The 26,321-nt window shown below is 40.3% G+C and overlaps 1 protein-coding gene across 2 annotated transcripts in view; it reads left to right on the top strand.

Moving 5' to 3' along the window:
- Nucleotides 1-680: 680 nt before the first annotated feature.
- The window catches only part of ccdc88c (coiled-coil domain containing 88C), an 88,723-nt gene continuing 63,082 nt past the window's right edge, over nt 681-26,321 (top strand). For both annotated transcript variants that reach the window (XM_073483626.1, XM_073483625.1), the window contains exons 1-3: nt 681-1,231; nt 7,188-7,300; nt 11,123-11,231. In XM_073483626.1, the coding sequence (XP_073339727.1) occupies nt 1,172-1,231; nt 7,188-7,300; nt 11,123-11,231 (282 nt within the window). In that variant the 5' untranslated portion in view covers nt 681-1,171. The remainder of the gene's footprint in view (nt 1,232-7,187; nt 7,301-11,122; nt 11,232-26,321) is intronic.

Here is a 26,321-nt window from a genome sequence, read left to right as displayed (position 1 = left end):
TAATAATAATAATAATAATAATAATAATAATAATAATAATGATAATAATGATAATAATAATCAGTCAAATTAAGTTCAATGCAATTTTTATGAAGTGAAATTAAAATAATCTGTAGCCTACATTAAATTTTGCTTTATGCGGGCGATATTCTTTTACTGGCATCAGAACCAGAAAAAACATCAACAGTTTTATTCAACCATATTGGCCTGTTTTCAAACCGATCTGGGTAGATCGACTCGGTCTGTGTTAACGTGCACGGTCTCTGGGGATAGAACAGTACATTGTCATCCAATATATTGACAAAGCACTGGCACTCATATCATTATACATCCATGGTTTGTTTACCATTCTTTATAACAGTTAGCTAACGCTAGCTACATTACCTTAACTACAAAAGCCACTAACTTCAAGGTACCAATAAAGTTATTTTTTCTGGTTCGGAAACTCTTTAGCAGGTGCACATCTTGTTCCATCTAAACTCTTTGGTTGGTCGAGTCTGAAAACGCTATCAAAATACGGCACTGTCATTGGCTGATTTAGCTTAGAGGGCGGGAACCGCGTTTCTTGCTGTAGCGAACTGGACAGTACTCCTGTCAGTCAAACCTCCCTGCCTGTGGTCTCACAGTCAGATTGATAGAGAAGAAGGACGGCAGAGGTAGAGAAACCTGATGGAGATTTAGCTAACAACGGAAACAACTTTTATAACGCTCTCTGTTTTTCTCTATCGTGTATTTTACTTTTAAATATTGAGTTCACTTTTCTTTCCTAATTTCACAGCGTGTTCGCCGTTTTACGGTCCGAGTCGTGTATCCTTGGCAACGCGAACAACTGTCCTGCGAAGTTTGGATCAAGTGTTGTACCTTCAAACTGAAAATAAACAGGATATTTAGTTGAACTAACTGAACTGACTCCAATGCGCATGTGATCGAGTGTGGGTGTATTTTGACAAGTTTGGTATTCATTTTTAACGTGTTTTTTATTTTAAACCTAGTGTTAAGAGGAACGGGAAAGCGCGAGACAATAGTGGTGTAGAGCTCGTGTAGGGGGCGATCGATGCCTGCGGCTTTGTTCTGTCCTATGTGGAGACCCACCGCCACCCTGCTGTGGATATCGACTGATTGACCGGTGGATTAATGATTGGTTGGTGATTATTAAGCGATTGGAGCAAACATGGATGTGACTCTGTCCGAGTTACTCGTCACTTTCATGGAGTCACCGCTGGTGTTGTGGGTGAGTGGGAGCAGCAGGCGCACACACAGTTGTGTGAGGTTGGCGCACACAAGCCCTGATAAATGTCTCTGTCTTACTTTCTCTCTTGTTTCTCTCAGTTGGGGCACATTTGTTGACAATAATTAACAGACAAACTAAAAAATACACGAAAAAAACTTCGACCTGCAACATACCACCAGACCAGTAGTTTGATATCGTACACTATTAACCTAACTATTGACACTTCCACTGTTACAATCCAGTGGAAGGGGAAATATTTTTCAGTGTGAAAGTGTCCGATTAGGTGATCCATTGGGAAATTGGTTGGTGTCTCAGGGACTTAAGACTTAAGGGATTTAAGGGAACTTTAGGGAATTTAGACCTCATGCCAAGTATGAAACAGAAAAAGTGAATTCCCTGTTTCTTCTGCTTCACTGGTTACAGCTACAGTTCTTCGATTGATTGTGTTTCCTTACATCTTCATCATCTTTTGCCATTAAATTGTTATTAGGGCCCGAGCACTAACAGTGCGAAGGCCCTATTGTATCTGTAAGGATTCTTCATTATTATTATTCTTCACCTGCCTCCGAGATCGCATATTTGACGGCCTGAACATACCCCAAAACTCTCCAAACTTGGAAGATACGTCACATGTGGTGAAAAATTTGATAATTCAACATGATTGGGGGTGGGTGTGGTCAGGGGACTCCATAGCGCCACCTAACGTTCTCTTGTCCCCGCAAAAACATTCTCTGATTGTCATGAAATTCGCAGGACTCATGGGTCTCAAGGATTTAGCCAGGAATTATTTTTGTCGGAATTTTTGCTGCAACAGGAAGTCGGCCATCTTGAATGGCGTGCAGCGATTTTAATTTTTCCGACGCTGTTTTTGGGACTTTAGGATGTTAGCAGACTCACCAAATTTGGCCCGTAGCTTCTAACCCATGAGAACGTTAATTCGATACCACAACTGTCCTCATGCACGGCACGACAGCTCAGTAGCGCCCCCCTTTCTACTTTATTTAACTAGTCCTACAGATTTAATGCCACAGACTTCACAGTTACTAAGTATCATCCTCATACCTTGATGATGAAAAGTTGTCAAAAGCTTTCGCCTCTGATATGCAGTCAATTTCAATGACCCCCTTATGGCTTTTCCCATTTTGTACGTACAGACAAACACCTACGAACACCAAATTTTGCACACGCATCACAAGTCACGCCCATTGATATCTGAAATGGGTCTGGGCCTTTTAAGTTAAAAAATGGCTCCATAGTGCCCCCTGGAATATTTCAAACTTTAAGCCCCGCCTCCTACATGCACATACATGAACTAAATTAGGTATGCTTATGTATCATGGCCAGACGCACAAAAAACCCTCTTGGACCCATACCCTCAGTACAACGGGAAGTCTGCCATTTTGGTTCAAAGTTGAGATTTCGCTGCCATTTTCACACAATTCTATGCCTTGTACTTTATTTAACTTGTCCTACAGATTTAACGCCACAGACTTCACAGTCACTAAGTATCATCCTCATACCTTGAAGATGAAAAGCTGTCAAAAGCTTTCGCTTCCGTTGTACCTGGTGGGCGTAGCAATGTGGTCAATTTCGATCCTTCGCCATAAGCAGGAAGTCCTTATAACTTCAACATACAATTTTCCATCTTCACCAAATTGGTCACACATGTAGAGGGATTCGCCCCGAATACGTCTCTGCATCAATACAGTGTTAAGTGAAAAGATGGCTCTATAGCGCCCCCTGGAATATTTCTAACTTGAAGCCTCGCCTCCTACATGCACACACATGAACGAAATTCGGTATGCATCATGACCAGACGCACAAAATACCTCCAGGCACCGAAACCCTCAGTCCAACAGGAAGTCAACCATTTTGATTTACAGCATCCATTTTGTCAAACTTGAAGCCCCGCCTCCTACATGCACATGAACGAAATTCGGTACACATAAGTATCATGACCAGACACACAAAAAAAGCCTCTTGGACCCATACCCTCAGTCCAACAGGAATTCGGTGATTTTAGTTCAAAGTTGTAATTTTGCTGCCATTTTCAGCCATTTTCACCCATTTCTATGCCTCGTACTTTATTTAACTTGTCCTACAGATTTAACGCCACAGACTTCACAGTCACTAAGTATCATCCTCATACCTTGATGATGAAAAGTTGTCGAAAGCTTTTGCCTATGTTATTCCTGGTGGCCGTGACAGTCCGGTCTATTTCAATGCTTGGCCATTGTAAGAGCCATTTCCAAGTATGGTGTGTGTTGGACACAATTAGTCCCCTAGATGGCACTGTTGTGTTTTGGCTGACATGTATCCCATTTAGGTAGGAACCTTTCCACAGGCAACGGGCAAGCACACATCTAGGCGCGTGCCCCCCGATGTACGTGGGTCGAGGGCCCTTTCATCACTGCTTGCAGTTTTAATTATACACAAGGATTTCCCCCAATTGACCCAAATACTATCCCTGTTTGGGTGCTTTTAGCTGCCTTGCTGATGTGTAAGGGTGTCAAGAGTGTCCAATTATGTGTTGTGTCACTATCTTCAAACACCACCGCAGCTGATTTCACTAGTCTGGAAAAGCAAGCAGATTGAGCAAATAATTGGTTAAAACTGGTATCAGAAGTGTATATTTTGCATGCCTTGTTTTCAAGAATATGTGCATATAGTGATAATAATAATAATAATACATTTGTTTTGGAGTGGTTTCCTGTGTAGTTAAAGATGCATTGCAACATTAAAAGAAAGCAAAAATTAGGGGAAAAAAACAACTTGATTTAGTGTATGTTAACTGAAGGATTTTTAAAGGCTGATAGTATAATGATAGTTTGGAGCAGAAACAAGCTGATAGCTAATTATTCAGCCAACACCACCCAAAAGCCCCAAAAGAGAAATTCAACACCATCGGAAATAACTTCTGAACTGAACATGTAAGTCAAAAAGATAAATAAATGAATATAAATCTGGAACTGAACATCAGACTAACCATGAAAAATTTAGTTTGGAGCAATTTTTATTTTTTGGGCTTTTGTTTTCCTGATATGTTTGACTGACAGTGTTGGCCAATATTGACCTATCACAGATATATGGTTATCAGCATATATGTTGTCCAATATTTGCTCCTATTATTTTTGTGTACAGAATAATTCACAAAAGATACTTTTGTGGTTGGTTTGCAAGTTTACGATTTCAGTGCTCCAATTTCATTTTGGACAGTAAAAGGGTATTGTTTAACTGTTAAAATTCCTGCCTTCATCACGGTTGTATCTTTTTTAGAAATTAGGGATGTCTCGATCAGGTTTTTTTTTTTACCCCGGTCCCGATCTGAGTCATTTAATATTTAGTATCTGCCGATGCCGAGTCCTGATCCGATACTTAGCCCTAACTAATATTTTCCTAGATAATACAGCTGCACTAAGAAAAAAAATACCTGCATCCAAGCTGTTTTTTATTTTGTTGAAACAAAGTAAACACTTTAATATGGCTCTTTCTTATTGCAACATTGGTTTTCATTTGTTTTTTAAACAAAAACAACCAAGTAAACAAAGTCAGTAACTAAAAAATGTCTTTGGCTCTTATCAGTTCCACTTAGTCAACACTCAGTGACACACTCAAATGAAGAACATCACAATTCCACTTCAAAGTGGTGTAATAGCTTATTGTAACTTTGACATTCACAGTCACAAAAAGCAAAATCAAAATTATTTGTACCACACAAAATGTAACTTGAAAGTGGAATCAACCCAATGTGCAGTTGGGCTAAGCAATGACATGGGGCAAACTCCAAATGTCTGTCGTAAAGCTAATAGTAGTCACATCTGTTAAATCACCTCGTAGGTGGTCACGAACTTTGCTGTACATCTAAGGCGGTATCCAAAATGTAATGCTGAGATGGTAGGGCATACCGGGGATTCAAAAACTCCAGTAGACGGCGAAAACCCTGATCCTTTACCACGGAGATGGGCTGGTAATCCAGAGCGATGAATTCAATTACCTTCTCTGTTAATTTTTTTTGCCATGTTGCTGTCTCGAGGATATTTCTCTTTCTTTTTGCAAGTATCCATGAGTGTTTGTCGCTTCGGTGCCTTTGCCTGTATTGCTTTAGTGAACTTGTTGTATTCCTTTGAGTGTTTGTTTTTTATGTGCCATATCAAATTTGTAGTATTAAATGCAGCTCTTTTGTTACCCCCTTGCGAAACAGTCGTATTGCAGATGTTACATGTCGCCGTTGGACTGCTTTCACTTTCTAATTTAAAATATTTCCACACTACATTTTATCCACAGGTTTGCCAGAGTAATGTTACGCGCGCGTCTGCATTTTGCCACAAATTGTGCTCCGTTTACGACAGCTGATGTAAAAATCAGATCCCGATCCTGCAGATCGACTTGGGACATCCCTATCAGAAAGTGTTTGATAACCACATTTGAGGGATCATTACAAAAAGATTTATACATATTCTGTGTATATAAGAATATGGACCAATAACTATCTACTACCCAATATCGGTATGTCAGCCCCAAAAATCCAGTATCAATCGATCGATCAATCAATCAATCAAAGCTTTATTGTCATTAAGTTGTACCTACAAAAGTAGTGCAGCAAAAATGAGATTGCGTTTCTCCGGGATCCCATAACACGAACACAATAAATACACACAATATATTACTATAATAATTTAAAACTAAAACTATCACTAAGGCTCATGAAGTGCAGTTGGTCTGTTCAGACCAGTCTGGCTTGAGAGGAAACAGAGGTTGTCTTCATTCTCTCCAGCAAGGCGGCTCCTCTGCTTGTAGTGTAGGATCTCGACCTCGCAGAACACTTGCTCACTCAGTCCATATGACACTTGCTCACTCAGTCCGCATGACTGGTGGAGCTGTGCAACCTTCAGCCACTATCAGAGCTAATTCCATCAATACCGATAAAACGTCCTGTTGTCGGCCAAGTAATCAGTTGATCTCTAGTATCTTCAGCGCTTGTTTGGGAACCACTTAAATCTTTATGTTGCCTTATATTGGCTCCCAGACAAGCAGCAGTCAACAGCATATAAACTTTGTGGTACTTCCTGTTTCCCTGTGATCTCACATCCTGTTGACCTGACCAATTTTTCCTCTCTTTGTTGGACACAGACAAACACAATTACAGTCTCACAGTAGAAAGGCTTTCGCCTGACCTGTTTCCCACTTTTTTTTTCTGTTTTGCACAGTCAAGTAAAGAAAATTAGTTTTCGTGTTCAGAAGGTTAGTGGTGTGATCTCTGAAACAAACTCTAGGACACGGCTTGGTTTAGAATATGAAAGAATGATCTTCGCCTTTAGTAAGGCCCTTAATCCCTAACTGCCCCAGTGGAGTTGCTCAGTGGCCAGCAGATCAGACTGTTGTTGCACTGGGCAGCTTCCAGCTGTGTCACTGTGCGAGTGTGAGCAGGGCATTCCTCAAAAAGAGAGCAGTGTTACTCTCAGCAGAACCCCCCTGAATAAATAGAGGCTAAAACATATATTTGCTCTGACTATGGCATTTTAAAGCCAGTAAACATCTTAAAGGAAAGGTTTACATTTACATCAAGTCTGTCTTACAACATAACTGACATGCCCATATGTAGATTGAAAGAGTTATTGGTCACTCCCTATACTGGCCACGGGGGAATACACAATCGTTCTGTGAAAAATGATCAGCTTTGGAAGTCTAAGTTAATTAATTGGGAATCTTCTAAAGTTAGTCTTTTTAATACCGAATTTCCTCTTTGTGTTACTGTCTCTCTGCTGCACCTCAGCAAGGAAACGCTGCCAGTCGAAGCTCATGGAGGGGTTTTCATCCTCAAAAGACTGTAACCGTGAAGATACCCACGTGATTTAACATGAATCTTAATTTAAACTCAACAGGATGTCAACCAGCATATTGAGTTGAAAGAAAAAATCTCAAGAGAATTCACTGGATTTTCTCTTTCTATTTCTAGGTGCGAATGTTGGGTCCTCTGGGTTCATGTGAGACCGTAGGCTCAGAGGAGCGGGTCAACATGTTCATGGAGCTGGTGGACGGCGTCTTCCTTCACAAGATCATGACACACATGTAAGTAACACTCTACAGAGAGTGTTTCTTGTTTTATTTGCATGAGTCAGTTAAAAAAGTTCTTTTGGTATGTATTTTTGTTTGTCTGGACTGGGTTTATGAGCGGTAAGCGAATTAATCCAGCGTTTCCGTTGTGTGTCTCTGTTAGTGTGTTTCTGTGACCACATCCTGACTTGCTGGTTTCAGGTTGTAAACGTCACAGCCAGATGTGCGGGTAAAGTCTGCTTAAGACATACAGTGGAGTATAAGAAGATGATTAACAGTCCCTTTAGAACTGAGCTGCTGTCAGTTTTGTACAGTGACTAAGAAATAACACAGAATCAGGCAGATAAGACTGCTGAAACAGTTCTCAACATGTTCAGTTTATTCATATGTAGCAACTGGATTTCCACATACAAGAGATCAAGAAGTTAGCACTGCATAGAGGGAATCAGTCACAAATATGAGGGTGATGCAACACCAACTCATATCATAAAACATGAATGTAGAATGGACACTTGTACTATGAAGTATGTTGTGGCAGCATCTACTTTTGTATGTATGTTTTTTATGCAAAACAAAACATGCAAAACTCCCAGCATTTCCAGATTGCCAATCCAGCATTGTTCCAAATTCAAAATGATAATAATCTTGTTATTCTATACTTTTTTTTAATTAATTGTCTCTCCTTGTTATCATATTACACAATTAATAAGCTCCCTGAGTTGGTCTGCTATGGTCTTTCTTGACAAGCTGACATTGTCAAAAGCCTGTTTTTGGTCAGGGCACACTTCAGCCTACTCTGCTTCAGAAAGGCACCTTCTGAAAATCACTTTGATGATCAGGTGATTTCTTCAGCCACAATAAAGGTGGTTTTCTTACAGCATCATTTTTTGCTTTAAATTTACGAACATAGTCTGTTGAGAAGAAGGCTGCCTTTTAATTCTTAGACTTTTTGTTGCTTTTCTTTGTGGCTAAGGTTAGCATACTTGTATCTGTGTCAAAGTGCCAGTGTAAATTGTATTTCTTTGGAACTGTCACTGCCTCATACTGTATCAAAGAAGACATACCAGCTTGTCTCTATTAAGCCAGGGCTCTACGCTGACATTTTTCCCAACGAGCACATGTGGTCCTAAAGTAAAATATCTGGGAGCACAAAGATATATATGGGAGCACAAAAAATATTTATTTATTGATGCTTAACACTTCACACTTAAAGGAATAGTTCACTCTAGAACGAAATTTAGTCATTCTCGACTCACCCTCATGCTGATGAGAAATCCGGTGTAGTTTTTTATTCCTCAAAGTGCAGCTGGAGACCCGTGGGGGTACCGTCCTGCAGCAAAAATCCATATAACGGGCGTCAATGGTGCTCGGGACGAAAAGGTCCATAAAACTACACAAAAACTTTGTAATATTCCTCCATACTACTCGTCCACTGCAATCCAAGTGTCCTGAAGTGGTGACATCCAGAGTTTACTCGAAACGACGTCATTTAGTACATTTTTACAGCCTAAACAGTCACTATACTATATTTGCCTGGAGGCACGCTTGCACGTGCACGCAAGTCTGGTGCGGCTTCCGTAGTGTGAGCGGTCGTGAGAGAGACTTGCGTGTCTCCAGGATGGAGACAAATTTGGAGGAAAATTGCAAAATGTTTGTGTAGTTTTATGGACCTTTTCGTCTCGGGCACCATTGACGCCCATTATATGGATTTTTGCTGCAGGACGGTACCCCTGCGTGTCTCCAGCTGCACTTTGTTGTCATATTGAAGCCACAGGAAAGTTTTGAGCCAGTTTTCATTGAATTTGTAGGTTCTTCCTCCAGTCAGTGGGGCAGCGGGGACAGGGTCTTCGGTAGCCGCCATGGCGTCAACATCAAGGCTAGCACTAGCCTCCACAACTTCCGCCGCATCACTTACGACTTACTCTCGACTTATCTCCCAATTCCTCCTTCTCATTTAGCTCCTCTCGCTTCCGTTTGAAAAAATACTCAATCAATTTCATCCTGCTTTCGCACTCTTTCTTCTTCGAGTTACCGGCAGTTCACTCTCTTTTTTTCCCCCTCCATTGACCTGTCACCTCTCACGTGACACTGGTTACGTCATTACAGAAAACTACTGTGATTGGTGTGTTGCGGCCAGAGGATTGTGGGATTTGTAGTTTTTGAAGGATCACAGATAAAATAGGTTGTGACGGTAACTTGTAGTTGTGATGGTAACTGGTGACCTTTGCTCGCACACTGTGTGCTGAAATCATTTTCCCGGTTCGCACATACATTTTTTTAGGGGCAAATGTGAGTGAAATGCTTGCACTGTAGAGCCCTGTAAGCACAAACATGTATTCACTTTTCGTTCTCTTATTATATTTTTCGTTCTTGAAATTTTTTTTTTCTCTTTTCATTTGGAAACACATTGAATGTTTTTCAGGAGAGACCATCGCCATATTTAAGTAATATTGCTTCTCTCTACCCTCTGTGACATTCCTCATTTCACTCTGCCTTCCAGTGTGACTGTTTTGAACAACTATAAACACTTTTAGATTTATAATGTGACCAGACAGCATGTTATAAGAACTACTTGTGATTAAGCATAACCCAACCCATAGTCTTTAAAAAGGCTCTGTTATTTTATAAAATAACTGGGCATTGCAGGTTCTCCCAGAAGAGTAAATGGTGGACTTGTTGAGGACTATTTTCAGTGGCGGAAAGTGCATATGTGCAGCACTACAGTAGTGTATGTGATTAAGTCCAAATAAACAGCAGTACGCTAAAACTATCTGCAATGATAACAATGAAGCATGCCTACTTGCGTGGAATCTGAATCTTCTACAATCCAGACGCTCCTCTGTCCCCAATTAGACCACATGTTCATAAGTTAGTTATTGTCTTCAGAAACAATGATAATCACTCTATTGTTCTCCACACGCTGAATGTAGGCTGGGCTAACTGAGGGGGGTGGTTAGGAATTGTGAGGGGTTTATCGCAAAGTGGGCTACAGAGGAGGAGGCTATGATGGAAGAGCCATGAAGAATACTAAAGAAAAGCCACTCAGAGACAGTCGATATGTCAGTCAGTTAGCTGTTAAATCAGTCAGTTTGTAAACTGATTATTCTCTCTGACCTTTCATAAAATAGATTCTGAGCTGGGCAGAAAATTGGAATAATGTTGCAATTTAATGTGGGCATGTTTAATTGACTGTTGTGACTAAAAATTGAAATTAAATGCTTGCTGCTGATTAGAGCTGCAACAATTAGGCGATTACTTGTCAGCCATTAAATTAATTGGCACCTATTTTGATAATTGATTAATCGGTTTGAGTAGATTTAAAGAAAAACAACTTGAAAAACTCAAAGATTATAATTTTACAAAATATTATGTTCTGTATTTATTTGGCAACACTGATACGGTACAATTCAATTCTGTAGATAAGCAAATGTACATGTATGATAACCATCAATTTTCATACCACTGTATACCGTGAAAGTGGCATACCACTGCAACCCGAGTATTGAAGAACCAGTATAAAGAACATTAGAGTTGAGTTGAGTTGAGTTGGGAAAGGTTAAAACCTGAAACGGGAAAAAGTTTGAAGTGTCAGTTGAAGTGTAAGCTTCAAAAAGACCTGAGATGTCAATGAGAGTAACCATGTCAATGAGAGTAACCCAGCAAATGAAAGCCTGTTTTCTTGATATTTAGAATAGTGTCCATTAGAGGTGATTTGAGCTCTGATTGTTGGACTGAAGGTGTGTGTGTGTGTGTGTGTGTGTGTGTGTGTGTGTGTGTGTGTGTGTGTGATGATCTTTGTCTCAAATAGCCACGAATAATGTGTGTGTGTCTCCATAGTGACCCCAGCCCAACCCATCAGAGGTTGAACAAGAATGTGAACAATGATGTGTCGCTTCGCCTTCACAACCTCACCGTTCTCACCAGACACATCAGGATGTACTACCAGGTATATGCACACACGCACACAGTGCTAATAATGTCTACGCAGACGATGATTTTGACAGTGAGTCAAACTACACATATGGCATTTATCCATATACAACTGCCAGCCTGGCTCTACTCAGTTTGACTCAGTGCGGCAGCCCAGTGCGGCAGGGAATTGCATTTCCACCACAACTGGGCTACTTGCTTGGTGGTGTGTCTTTAACTAATGACACACTTATCTTGATCCCTGCAGTACTATCGAAGAATCACAGCTAACAAAGTAGCTCCGCTAATGTGGTTACAATCATGTCTAATTTCCTTTAACTTCTTCAGGATAAAGCCCTCCATTATCTGGTCATTTAAAAGCTTTTATTATGAAGTAGTATTACAGGAATTGTTGCATTTACACCAGCAGTACTAAACATGATCCCGAAACAGCTGAGAGCGAAGTAAAACAGCAGATGTTTGAAAGTACAAACAGGACGATAGAAACTAAAGAGATTTAGTAAGAAGCTGCAAAAGTAGTGATTGCTGAACACAGACTTTTTTTAAATTTATTTATTTTTTTTATATGGTACATTAGAACAAAGAACCAGAAAAAGAACATCCCCCAAGAACAAAGAGGGAGAGAAATAATAATAATAATAATAATAATAATAATAATAATAATAAAATAAACAAATAAGTAAAAATAAATACAAAAAGAATTAATTAGTAGGTGAAGATAAATAAGTACATAAATAAAAAGAAGAAGAAAAGAAATAAATAAAATAAACCAAAATATAATATAAAGGGAGGCGAAAGAGAAAAATTAGTAATAAAAATAATAGATAAATAAATAAAGGATGCCCAGTGTGCTCACTAAAAAATTTGATAAAATAAAAAATTGGGTTGGGGTCCAGAGAGGTGAGGGTGTTTACATATGTGATGAGAGGTTGCCATCTTTTATAAAAATTGGCTGCTGAGCCTCTTAAGGAATATTTAACTTTTTCCAAAAACAGAAAAGACCTTAAATCACTTAACCAAGAAGTAGTAGGAGAAGCGTTTGGGCTTTTGCAATGTAATAGAATACGTCTGCGGGCTATGAGCGAGGCATAAGCAACAACATCAGAGTTTTTCTTAGTGAGACTAGTTGGAGTACGAGGTACCCCAAAGATGGATATCAGTGGGCAGAGTTCTAACATGATATTGAGGGCATTGTTTAATGATTTAAAAAAAGATATCATTTGTGCCTGGAAATAGCCTACTAAGTCTGTTTTTTGTGAAATGAATTTTGTGGAGAACCTTAAATTGGATTAAACTAAGACGAACACAAGAAGATGTAGAATTGACCCTGATCAGTGCCTCTCTCCACCACTCATCTGTCAAACTAAAGCCAAGCTCCCTTTCCCAACTATCACTGACACTCACAAGAGAGGACATATTCGAAGATGATATGAGGTCAAATAATATTGAAATTTTACTACGAGCCATTGGAAGAGAGAGTAGCTCAGTGATAAGAGATCCCATTGGAGATTGAGGGAAAGATGTAAAGTGTGTGCGAGCATAATTCCGCGCTTGAAATTATCGAAACATCTGAGATTGGGGTAAATTATATTTAACACGGAGATCATTAAATGTAGCAAATAAGCCCTCCGAAAATAAATCTGAAAAACGAACCAGACCTCTCTCTCGCCACAAAGTGAAAGCTGTGTCTGCATTGGAGGGGGGAAAGAAATGATTGTTGCAAATAGGGCTTAATGGGATGGGTGTTGAAAGTTTGAAGTGTTGCCTGAATTGTTTCCAAATTTTCAAAGAGGAAAGTACAATTGGGTTTTTAATATAACTAGGATAACGAGAAGCTAGAGGGGCACAAACCAGAGCCGCCAGAGATGAGGGATGGCAAGAAGCATCTTCCATTATGCACCAGTCTAAATTGGGAGAATTACACCAGGCATGGATTTTTTGAAGATTGGCAGCCCAATAGTAAAACAAATAAGTTAGACAGTGCAAGGCCCCCATCTGATTTGCTTCTTTGGAGTGTTGTTTGACGCGCTCTTGGGTTCTTACCAGCCCAAATAAATTTTGAGATCATTTTGTCTAACATTTGTATAAATGATTTAGATAAAAAAAATTGGAAGACACTGGAGAAGAAACAAAAATCTTGGAAGAATATTCATTTTAATAGAATTGATTCTGCCTATCAAAGAGAGAGGGAGAGAGTCCCAGCGCGCCAAATCAGACCTAATTTCCGTAACCAACTTTGTAGAATTATTTTTATATAGTAAGTCAAGTCAAGTCAAGTCAAGTCAAGCTTTATTTATATAGCACCTTTAGCCAAGGCGCTTTACAATTAAAAACAATTACAGTTACAATTACATACATCAGATAAAAGCACAATAAAACACATTAAAACAATAAAATAAACAATAAAATAAAATATAAGAAACAATAAGAACTGTCATGATAAAACAATCAGTCAGTTAGGAGTGTTAAAAGCCAGGGAGAAGAGGTAGGTTTTGAGCAGGGATTTAAAATTTTTTACATTTGGAGCTGTTCTAATGCAGAGTGGCAAGTTGTTCCAAAGTTTTGGAGCAGCGACCGCGAAGGCTCGATCACCTCTTGTTTTTAGCCTAGATTTTGGTATGTTGAGGAGGAATTGGTCGGCTGACCGTGATGTTCTACATGGAGTGTGGGCAACAAGCAGGTCACCTAGATAAGGGGGAGCCAAGCCATTCATGGCCTTGAAAGTCAATAATAAAATTTTAAAACTTATCCTCTGGCAAACAGGAAGCCAGTGGAGAGACCTCAACACTGGGGTTATGTGCTCAGTTTTTCTGGTGCCTGTTAAAAGGTGAGCGGCCGCATTTTGGACCAGCTGGAGACGTTGGATAGAGGACTGGTCTAGGCCCACATACAGAGCGTTGCAGTAGTCCAGCCGGTTTGTAATAAAAGAATGTACCACTTTTTCTAAGTCACTCGGGGGAAGGTAGGCTTTTATTTTGCTTATTAATCTCAATTGGAAGAAGCTTGAGCTGACCACCGATGAAATTTGTTTTCCAAATTTAAAAGAACTATCAAGGTGCACTCCCAGACTTTTCACGGAATTGAGCATATTTGAGGAGATAGGCCCAAGGATAGGTTCATCCCCCAATGGCAGTGGGGAGCCAAACACAATAACTTCTGTCTTGCTCTCATTTAATTTTAAAAAGTTTGAGGACAGCCACAACTTAATTTCGTCCAGACAATCAAGCAGAGGTTGCAATGCACCTTTGCTTTTGATTTTTAAGGGCATGTATATCTGAACATCATCAGCAAAGCAGTGGAACGAGACATGGTGCTTTTCAAATATAGAACCTAGGGGCAACATATATAATGAAAATAGGGTGGGGCCCAGAACCGAACCCTGGGGGACACCACATAGGAGCGGAGCATGTCCAGATGAATAATCTCCCAGGCGAATTGAAAAAGTACTGTCTGTCAGGTAGGAGTTAAACCATTTTAGAGCAGTACCCCTGATCCCAACATAGCTCTCCAAGCGGGACAGGAGGATATTGTGGTCGACTGTGTCGAAAGCAGCCGTTAAGTCGAGGAGAACAAGGACTGCAGAGTGACCGGAGTCGACTGTTAAGATCAAATCATTAAAAATCTTTAAAAGAGCTGTCTCAGTGCTATGAAGCTGTTTAAAACCAGATTGAAATTTTTCATGGATACCATGTTGATCTAAAAAATCTTGAAGCTGCGATGAAACAACTTTCTCCATGACTTTGGACAGAAAGGGCAATTTGGAAATGGGCCTAAAGTTGGAGAGTACAGTGGGATCGAGATTTTTGTTTTTTAACAGGGGTTCTACAACAGCATGTTTAAAATGAGCAGGAACACAACCAGACACAAGACACATATTTATCAGTGAAAGGATTGATGTCCCCACAGTGTCAAAAACCTCCTTCAACAGGCGAGAGGGAATGTTATCAGAAGGGCAGTTAGTAGGGCGGAGATGATGGACAACTCCCTGTAGAGCTGCCAGTGAGATGGGCTCAAAATGATCCAACACTGCTTGGCACATAGATACCATATGAGGGTCAAGATCAGTGGAACTGGCCAACGAGGATCTGAGGACAGATATTTTCTCAGCAAAAAATCTTAAGAATCTATCACAGAGGATGGATGAAGGTGTGACTGTGGCTGCGTCGCACGGATTGGCCAAAGAATTAAAGGCACTGAACAATACCTGTGGCCTATGACAGTTTTTGGAGATTAATTGAGAAATAAATGCAGTTTTTGCACTTCTAACAGCTTCTTGGTAGTCAGACAGACAACTCTGCAAAATCTCATACGACACTTGAAGCTTCTCCTTTTTCCATCTCCTCTCCGCCTGCCGACAGGCACATCTCAAGGAGCGGGTATGGTTATTTAGCCATGGTTCTGAAGGTGCTTTTGAGTGTTTCCTTCTTAGAGGGGCAACAAGATCTAAAATGTTAGTGCAGGTACAATTGAAAAGATCCAAAAGACTATCAGCAGACAAGGTTTCAGTGTGTGCATCTAAGCTAAAGAGCACAGTGTCTTTAAAGGCAGCAGAGAATTTCGATGGGGTGTTGCTGGTTATAGCACGGCGGTGAAGTGCAGGAGGAGAGGGTTTTACAGAGCAGGCGACAGTTGTAGTGAACAGAACAGGCAGATGGTCTGATATACATGTGTCACAAATTTCATTAATAACGACAGAGACACCAAGGGACAGCACAAGGTCCAATGTGTGCCCCTTCTCGTGGGTGGGACCTGTCACTGCTTGAGTGAGGTTAAAGGAGTTAATTAAATCAATGAAATCTTTAACCATAGGTTTCTCCTCACAGCATACGTGGATATTAAAATCACCACAGATTAAAAGATGGTCATAGTCTAATACGATGCCAGATAAAAATTCGGAAAATTCCTTTATAAAATCCTTGTTAAATTTTGGTGGTCGATACACCACTGCACAGAGGACAGGGGACGGGCCATTTAGTTCAAACAGTAGCAGCTCAAAGCTAGAGTAATTAACAGGTGTAGCCAACTGGCACTGGAAGACAGATTTAAAAACAGCTGCCAGACCTCCACCTTTACCAGTGGTTCGAGGAGAACTAAAGTCGGAGCAGTTAGGAGGGAGAAGTTCCGAAAAAGCTGAACACTCCCCAACTTGCAGCCATGTCTCGGTTAAGAACATGAAATCCGGAGTGTGGGATGTAAAGAAATTATTCAATATAAAAGTTTTATTTGATATGGATCTTGCATTAACCAGGACAATATTAAGGTCCATGTTATTCTGAGTTGGTGCATGGAGTAGAGGGTGAAGATTGGCTTGGTTAACACCGCGCTGCTGATTTGAGAAGCATCCAGCTCTGGACACTGACAGATTTGTAAAATTTGCAGATTTAATAGCCCTTGATTTACACCAAGAGTATCTGTTTGAAATGGTCGTTATATGATAAATATCTGGTGGAAGTGGCCACAAGGTGGGGCTAGTGAATGGGGCCATACTAATTGTTATATTAATTGCAACAGGACTGGGTCTGAGTGGAGGGCACACATTGGGTCTTACATGCTGCCTCCCAGAGATCCTAACAGGAATGAAAGAGCTGTTGGCAGAGCTGAAACTGAAGCTTGCAATAGAACTGGAACAACCAATAGGAGAACCATCAGAGTAAATACTATGAGAAACACTAGGAGAGACTCTAGCAGAGATACTAGCACCAGCACCAGCACCAGCACCAGCAGGGCCCGCGTAGTCAGGGGCGGGGGGTCTAAAAGAGTCTGGGCCAGATCGCTGAGTGGGGACCTGCTGGGAAAAATGTCAATTCGAGCAAAAGGCAATAAAATCAATAAAATTCATGGTCAGCCTCCTTGTTCCCTTCCTGTTTGGATGCAGCCCATCAGATTTAAAAAGATCATGTCTGGACCAGAAAGAGTCAAAATGGTTAACAAAACCAAGACCAGTAGCAGAGGAAAAGTTTTGCATCCACAGGTGTAGGTTGAAGAGCCGGCTGAAACGTTCAGAGCTGCCGTATAGGGTGGGAGTTGGTCCAGACAGGACACAGCGCCTCCCCAGGCTCTCGATTGTGAAGGACAGGGACTCCAGCTCTGCATGCAGCTTTGATGATTGCCTAGACATTACGTCATTTGTGCCAGTATGAGCTATAACTGTGTTGATGGAAGGATGATGAAGGAAGGATGAAGGATGAAGGTCAAGGAGTGCAGGAATAAGTTCAATAAAATCGGTTGTTTTACCACCTGAAAGACAGTAGGTGATAGCGCCCGGGAGTTGGACAAATCTGACAATTGAGTCGCCAATTATTAAGAGTTCCGGTTTTTCAGTTCCCAGGTTATCATTGTAAACTGCTAGTTTCGGGTTGAGAAACTTGGAGGACCCTGATGAGATGGGAGAGCACATCTGATGGGATCTGTTTAGCTGCTGTGTTTACCGGAAAACACTCGCTTTTACTGATGTTTAATTTATAACCTGAGAATGATCCGAAAGTTGTCAAGATTTGTAAAATATTATCTACACAGCTAACTGGGTCCGTGACATATAGCAACAGGTCATCAGCATAGAGAGACACTCAACGTTCCAGTCCAGCTCTAAAAATACCAGTGAAACATGAAGAAGATTTGAGAGCAATGGAAAGAGGCTCTATTGCTATGACAAAAAGCAGGGGGGACACTGGGCAACCTTGGCAGGTCCCTCTTGATAGAGGGAAATATTCAGACCTTTTGAAAGTTAGTTCTCACACAAGCAGAAGGGGCAGAGTAAAAAAGTTGTATCCAAGAAATAAATTTAGACCCAAAGCCAAATTTCCCCAAAACAGAAAACAAGTAATCCCATTCAACCCGATCGAAGGCTTTCTCCGCATCTAAAGATATAACCATTTCAGCAGCTTGGGACGTGTTAGGAGATAGCACAATATTTAAAAGTCTTCTAATGTTAGATGATAGTTGACGACCTCTAACAAACCCTGTTTGATCTAAAGAAATTATGTCTGGTAGACAAGGGTCCAAACGGCATGCTAGTACTTTGGCTAGAAGTTTTACGTCTGAATTTAATAAACTTATCTAGAGCTGAAACGATTACTCGAGTAAGTCGAATAATTCGATTACAAAAAAGGATCGAAGCAAATTCTCTGCCTCAAGGCTTCGTTTAATTCCTATCACCCGCGTTATGTGGCCTGCTTAGCTCAGGGATCATTTTTCCACACGGACTGTTATTGCGGACACACACCACTACGTTCAGAATTGAGTGGGCGCGATGGCGGAGAGCCAAGAAACCGTCCGTAAAAGACAAAGAAGGTCCAAAGTTTGGGATCATTTCACACTTAAAAAAGAAGATAACAAAGTGCAATGTGTCTACTGCAATGCAGAACTGGCGTACCACAACAGCACGTCAACAATGATTCAACATCTGAACCGAAAGCATCCAGTTGTTAACACCAGCTCACCAAGCGCCGCCGACACAAGCTAACGTAAACTAGAGCCCGACCGATATATCGGCTGGCCGATATTAGGCATTTTCCAAACTATCGGTATCTGCATTTATAATGGCCGATAAATGAATATTTAAAAAATAAAATAAAAACAGACGAAACACCCTTCAACCATGTTATGAGTGTTGGCGTTGCATAGTTTGTCCACCAGAGGACACTCTACAACGTCCCTGTTGGCAACACTCGTGTTTAGAACGCCACAAACCCTACAACCAGCTGATCCAGCCAGAGTCGGGCAGAGCAAACCAGTTATCCACGACTGAGATCATCGTTGAAGTGTGTTCATTGTAAGTTGGCAATTGTCACGAGAAATACATTGCTTGATTAACAATTAAAAGAACAACCCCATCAGTTCTCTTAACTCAAATAAGCATGACAAAATTTGTGACTACCATGTCCAGTTTTGCTGCTGTTAGGTGTAAGCCGAGTGAAACTGACTTAGCTAGTAATTTTGATGTTCCTCTGTTCTGTTGTGACAATAAAACAAACAAGTTTATTTTTAAACTGCATTATCATATTATTTCAGTGAGGACTCATAAATAACTACAAATAACTAATTTTTTTACGGAAATCTGTTTATGTTTTGTTACGCGTTTCTGGATTTATTTATTTTTTTATATATATATCGGCCGATATATCGGAATATCGGATTTTTAAATCACCAAATATTTGTATTGGTATCGGCCTTAAAAATCCTTTATCGGTTGGGCTCTAACGTAAACATTGATGTTAGCTAATTCAACGTAGCCTACCATCGCTAGTTAGAGCGTATGGTATTTGTAGAGGCTGTAGTGTAAATAGTGTAGTGTAAATACCTGTATGTTTTTTTCAGGAATAAAAGCCAATTGCTTGGTCTATTTAACAGGCCTGTCATTTTCGTTATGCATTATTTGGTATTGTTGTTTAATAATGCAAAATTATTTTTTATTAGATTACTCGATTAATTGATGGGATAATCGGTAGAATACTCGATTCTAAAAATATTCGATAGCTGCAGCCCTAAACTTATCGGTCTCCAGCTGCTACATTCATTCATTCAAGTTCTTGTCTTTTTTAGGAATGAGCGAGATTGAAGCCTGATTTAAAGTTGGAGGCAGAGAGCCCCGCTTCAGTGAATCATTAAACATGTCTAATAACAAAGGAGCAAGTTGGTGGGAGAACTTTTTATAAAAGTCAACCAGAAATCCATCCGGCCCTAGAGCTTTGTTATTTTGTATTAATTTAAGACAAGAAATTAATTCTTCCAACTGTATAGGTTTTTCCAACTCCTCTTTAATATGAGGATCTATGGTAGGTATATCTATGTTATCCAGGAAATTATCCATTGTGGTCTTATTTGCAGGAGGTTCAGACTGATACAGGTTAGAACAATAGGAAGCGAAGATGGAGCTTATTTCAGCTGGGCTGGTAGTTAGAGAGTGAGAGGAGTCATATATTTGTGATATGAAATTTGAGGCTGACTGACGTTTAAGTTGGAGGGCAAGGAGACGACTGGCTTTATCACCATATTCATAGTATGTCCCTTTGGTCCGTCTTAAAAGGTACTCTGCTTTATTTGTAGAGAGAAGGTCATAATTAGATTGTAATTTGACCCTTTTAGCATACAATTCTGGACTGGGAGAGCTTGAATATTCTCCATCTATGCTGAGAATTGCATCAATAAGCTCTTGCTGTTTTTGTTTATTTTTCCTAGCCAGATGTGTGCTGTATGAGATAATATCTCCCCTAATTACTGCTTTTAATGTTTCCCATAACAGAGAGGGTGATGTGAACTCAGTCTTATTATTCTCAAGGAAAACACTAATTTTTTTAAAAATATAATCACAGAACTCATCTTTAGCTAGTAGCCCTGTATTAAACTTACACTGTTTTGTAGTGATAGGTGAGAGTGCTAAATCTAAAATGTGAGGAGCGTGATCAGAAATAACGATAGCAGAATATTCGGTGGATTTCACAGCAGGTAGAAGAGCCCTGTCTATAAAAAAATAGTCGATGCAGGAATAAGCTTGGTGTACTTTGGAGAAATAAGAAAATTCTTTTGAGAATGGGTGGACCAGGCGCCAAGCATCTGTGCAGCCCAATTGACTCATAATAGATGATAATGTCTTCGACATGGCAGAGGGTATAAGTACTTTCGGATGGGATCGGTCAAGTTTGGGGTCTATTACTAGGTTCAGGTCTCCCCCTAGAATGAGACGATGAGTATCCAAGTTGGGAATTTTTGAAAGTCATTTGAAGTCATAAAATTTGGGTTGTCCCAATTAGGGGCATAAACATTAACCAATACAACTGAAGTTTGATATAATGTGCCACTTACTATTACATAACGCCCATGGGGATCAGATATCATCTGATCAGGGGAGAACTGGATACATTTGTTAATAAGAATAGCAGCACCCCTGGATTTACTATTGAAAGCTGAATGGAATATTTGCCCAACCCATGGTTTGCGCATTCTGCAATGATCATTTATACGCAAATGGGTCTCCTGAAGGAAAGCAATGTCAGTGTTAAGACCCTTGAAGTATGAAAACACTTTCGATTGCTTTGTTGGGCCCCCAAGTCCGCGAACGTTCCAACTCACAAGCCGAATACTAGACCCACTCAGTCCTCTCTGGGAGATACTTGGGTTAACCATTAATAACTTGCGAATGATGAAATACATAGATATTAATAAAAATGGTAGGAAATAAAAGAGCATCCTGTTTAGGAACCAGATGAGCATTACGGTAGCATCCAGATGAAGTTAACTTTAAGAAAGAAACACAAAAAACCTCCCAGTAAATAAAGAAAAAACACACATTCCTCCAAAAACACATTGGCCAGTGTTTAGACTGTAAACCATCCAACAAGTTGCTTCCTAAGCTCGTCATAACAGAACAAGACGAGTTGCAGGACTGGAGTACACACAACCGGTTTACCATGCAGTAGGTTCTGCCTCCTGATGAACCAAAATATATGCCATATAAAAGTTTGTAACAGTTATTTATGAAAACAATCTGGAGTAACACTGAAAGGCGAGAAAAAGGAAGGACCAGTTTTTGTACCAGACTGAACATGTAATCCTCCAGCTAAAATGTGCAGGCAAAGATAGGAGAAAATCCCTCTTTAAAATAACTTAAATGAATAAGAAAATTTAAAAAAAAGAAAAAAAAATACACTAAAATAAGTAGTTTCAGGCCATAAACTGGTGACTTCAAGCCGTATCTAAAGGAAAGAGAGCGGTGGATTTTAATACCCACGTGTCAGGGAATTAAGAGTGTGTTTCCTTGAATAGATAAGACATATGTTATATAAACAAAACAAAAAAGCCACACGTGGAGTAAAGCAAAACAAATCGCAGCTGGCCATGATACTTAAACACTGTCCACATTTAACTGGAGATGGGATGGAGTAATATGTGGTACTGCTCATAGTCTGTGGTCCATTTCAAAAGTGTAGTCGCGCCTTACCTCGAGAAAGTCCAGCAAAAAAAATAAAGATAATGGTCCCAAAAGAATCGTTAATTCACATATATCGGTGATCGTTCCGCTCGCTCCCCCCTTTGCCCATAGTAACACTCTCTCTTTATCGATGTAGCGGTGAAAGCGCACTATCACAGGGCGGGATCCTTGACGAGGTTTGGGTCTGAGACTACGATGGGCACGGTCTAGTTCAGGTGTGGAGTTCGATAGTGCCTCTGCAGCCACTTCCTTGAATAAATCTGCCATGAATTGTCTTGGGTTGTTACCTTCAATGTCTTCAGGAAGCCCAATCGCTCTTAGATTCTGACGCTTTGAGCGAGACACCAAGTCCTCCACGGCAGCCTGGAGGGCACCGTGCTCTTCCGTTATCGAGGTTAGATTGGAGCATAGCTCCACTGCATCTTGCTCCAGGCTAGTGATGTTATCCGAATGGGCCGGATGGCCGTTTCCATCTCTGAAATTGTAGAAGTGTGTTTAGCCACGGTGGTGGTAATGGCCTCAAGAGCTGAATTAATCGGGGCGAGGGCCGCGTTCAAAGAGGCGGTGAGCTCTGCAGTGGTGCTTTTCCTAGATTTTTCCAGTTCGATGATGAGCGTTTCCAAAGTGAGGGGGGAAGGCCCTGACGCCATGTTGCTAGCTTCCCGACCAGAGAAGGGGAGAGTCTGTTGTTGTGCCTGACCTTTCCGAGATTGTTTACTCATTCTTGTGTAGGTTCAGCACAACGTTAATTAAAACAGGTAGTTACACCGAAAATAAACTTGAAAGAATGACGTAATTAACAAATTTTCCCGAAATTTTACAGAGGTATGCCCCACACGTCCGTCCTCTACATCGTCAAACCTGAAGTCGAACACACAGACTTTTAAAAATGTCTGAGTTTAGTATCCATTTGCAACAACACACACTTATTTGAGGGTGAGACAGGGGCTTGTTGCCATGTAGCCATTGGTTGAGCCGTCCAATAAAGTCTCAACAAAGTAGAATCAGTATATTCTCTCCATATTATTTGCTCTATTATGTGTATAGTATTTTTATAGGTAATATAATATAATAGGTTTATTTAGGTAATACCATTTCTTAGTTTGTGTCTCTGTGTTTTCTGGTTAGAGATGCAGCTGTTATTCTATATCTGTGTGGGTGTGGGTGTGGGTGTGGGGGTGTGTGTGTGTGTGTGGGTGTGTGTGTGTGTGTGTGAGAGAGAGAGATGTAGAACATTCTCAGACTGTCGGAAAATAGTTGCATTTTGGGGAATGGTATTTAAGGAACTAAAGCAAATACTAGGATATAAGGTTCCTAACATTTAGTTGGTGCTTTATCTATGTAAATATTTGACCAAATTACTGCTAGTAGCCAGCAAGAAAAATGGTGGGAAAAAGTATTCAAGCTTCCTGCAGCATAATCCACTCTCTGATGTTCCTTCCTGTCCTCAGTGTGTCTTTTAGATTTACATTTTACAGCTACAGATCACTTAAAAGATTGAGGAGAAATATAACCAAACTGTCAGCCTGTAGTTTCCCCATACCACCTGATGGGGCATTGAATGGCTAAGATTTCTGACAAAAACGGGCAAAGACTACTCTTATTTCCCTTGACCTTCACAAACACTGCACCTGCTGCCTTTTTTTAATTTAAAAAAGAGATTATTTCTACAGTAAAGAAGTGAAGTCAAATTTGTCAACACTTTGACATTGACATTTGATTTGTAATTTTCAGCCACCTGCTTCAAAAGAATGGGGGCCATATTTCCCCCTTTCTCAATGTTTAGTTCAAACCCTTTTGGGCATTTATCTTCTATATTTAATTTGTTTAATTGCAAATTCATTGTTGCAAGTTGTTTAAAATTGTAAAGACAATTTATAGAAAATAGAAATAATTACTACTATGTATGTTTTTATTTACCCAGATATTCACCATTGCTTAGTTGCATTGCTGCATTCTTTTGCTGCAGTAAATAAAACTTTTGGAGGTATACTATATTAATACTAAATTCTGAGAACAGCTCATTCTATTGGTGTAACAAACACAGGTCTATGTAAGCAGGCATATTAATTAACCATTGTAACCCACATTTCAGTAGAGCTGGCACAAAACCCTTTCCAGCCAGTCGGAATGTTTCATTTCAGTTATTGTCAACACAAAATGCCTTTCACGTTTTGCCATTTATTACATTACAGTTTACCAAATGTACAAAAATATCAGTGCAATAGTGGACACTAAAATGCCACTCCTTTCTTAGAGGAAGGAATTTGCCTTGGTGTTTGGTGCATATAAAATGTAGGCTAATTACCGCAACAGTCAAGACCATTGTTGATTGATGAGAATAAAGGGCAGGGTGGTAATGGTGGGCGGCTGGACTGGAATTATGATCCTAAAAAGAAAGGTGTGGCAGGACAATTAGTTTAGTTCAGACACATTGTTTTTATAAGGGCATGTTAGGACTGTGTTTATCATACAGTGTGAACAGTGATATGATCAGGCTAAGATGTATACAGTGTGAACTCTGTAGTGTTTTGGAATGTATTTTGTAAAGCCCTATGTACAGTACTCATAATACATTCATCACAGTGCCATCTGCCCACTGTTAGGAAGAAAGTAAGGAACTGTTGTGTACCAAACTTAATGATTTTACATTATCACATAGCTGAAACATGGGGTGTAGAGAAAAAATGTGTTCATCAGACAGCCACATGGTTTTCACAGGGAACATGAATTACAAAGTACAAATAAGTGAGATCTTTATCCATCTTAGACTTACTTTTCACTAGCCCTTTTCACACAGAGACGCCGCATTATCGCCGCAGTGGCGGTTCACCAATTCTCCACCGTTGTTTGTTCATACAGAACCAAGCAGCACCAGGTGACGTCTGTGTGTTTTTTTTCAACATGTTTCCCCCAGTGTCCACCTGTTAATCTAAACATGTACCCGCATCCATATGATTAACTGTTTATAATCATATGGATGCTGTTATAATGTGTTGTGATTGAGATCCTGACCCACCATGCATCCTGGAAAGTGACAAAGTTACGTTTTTACATTACATAATTACATAATTGCCATCAGTAAACAGCTGACGCTGTCTGACTGTCACTCGCGGGAGGGATGCTGTTTTCTGGGGGAAAGTTCACTGAAGTCTCGGTCGGGAGGGCTGACCGTCACCGTGAGACAGTAACTACAACAACACAATAGTGGAAGGAGACAAACACTTGGTGAGTTAAAGTTTTTTGCCGGGGACAGACCCTGTTTTTCGGGCAGAAATGTGACAAAGAGTCGGTAGGACAGACAGGAGGACAGACACTTCTCCACGTATAACAGCGGTATTTTTTTCCTCATATAAGTTGCCAAAGACACTAACAATTACCACGTTACTGTTGTTTGGTCCTGTAACGTTGCATTGAAGGACATTTCTCTTTATTTTGTTGAGTGAAGGATCTGTGTAGTTATCACACTGTGAACACCATCAGATCGACACGCCCCCGCTCCACGACACCAGCTTATCCATTCACACAGGGTTCAGTTCGTCAATGCTGCGCCACTGATACTACCTCCAAAAGGCGCATCAGAGGCACAGCGAAATTTCACCCCTCGCCGCATCTGAAACTTTCACACAGAGGAGGATGCGGAGAATTGGCGCAGGATCCCCGCACTCAAAGGGCAGTATGAATGGGGCTACTGTCACTTGGTCCAGTGCTTGATACAGCAGGATCTTCCAGCTCTGCAGGCCTGGTCATTTTTTCATGAGGGTAGAAGCCATAGCTGCTCCTTGTTCATTCCCTGAGCAAGACTTTCATAATTTACTGACTGGACACAATATCTAACAGTGTCATTGCTGCAGTGAGACACACATAATAAACCTTGTATGTCCTCAAAAATGTATAGTTATGTTACATAACAGTCTCATAGCCGCAATGCCAAGTCGCTACAATATGAAGAATTGAATGATAATAGTCTGTGTACTACTGGGTCCATACAATCGCAATTTACAGTTACCTGTTATAAATAAAGACAACTAATAAGAGACAGGAGAGCAAGAACACAGCTGGTCAAAATGAGACTGCTATCTTATGGACTTCATGTATAGTGTTTGTGTATACATTTACATTATAGCTTACTATAGAGCTCAGCAAAGCCACAGTAACAAGAAAACAGTCATATCACGC

This window comes from Pagrus major, chromosome 16, assembly GCF_040436345.1.
Source record: "Pagrus major chromosome 16, Pma_NU_1.0".
Lineage (NCBI taxonomy): Eukaryota > Metazoa > Chordata > Actinopteri > Spariformes > Sparidae > Pagrus > Pagrus major.
Note: the sequence above shows the minus strand (reverse complement) of the source record. Positions and strands in the feature narration are given on the sequence as shown.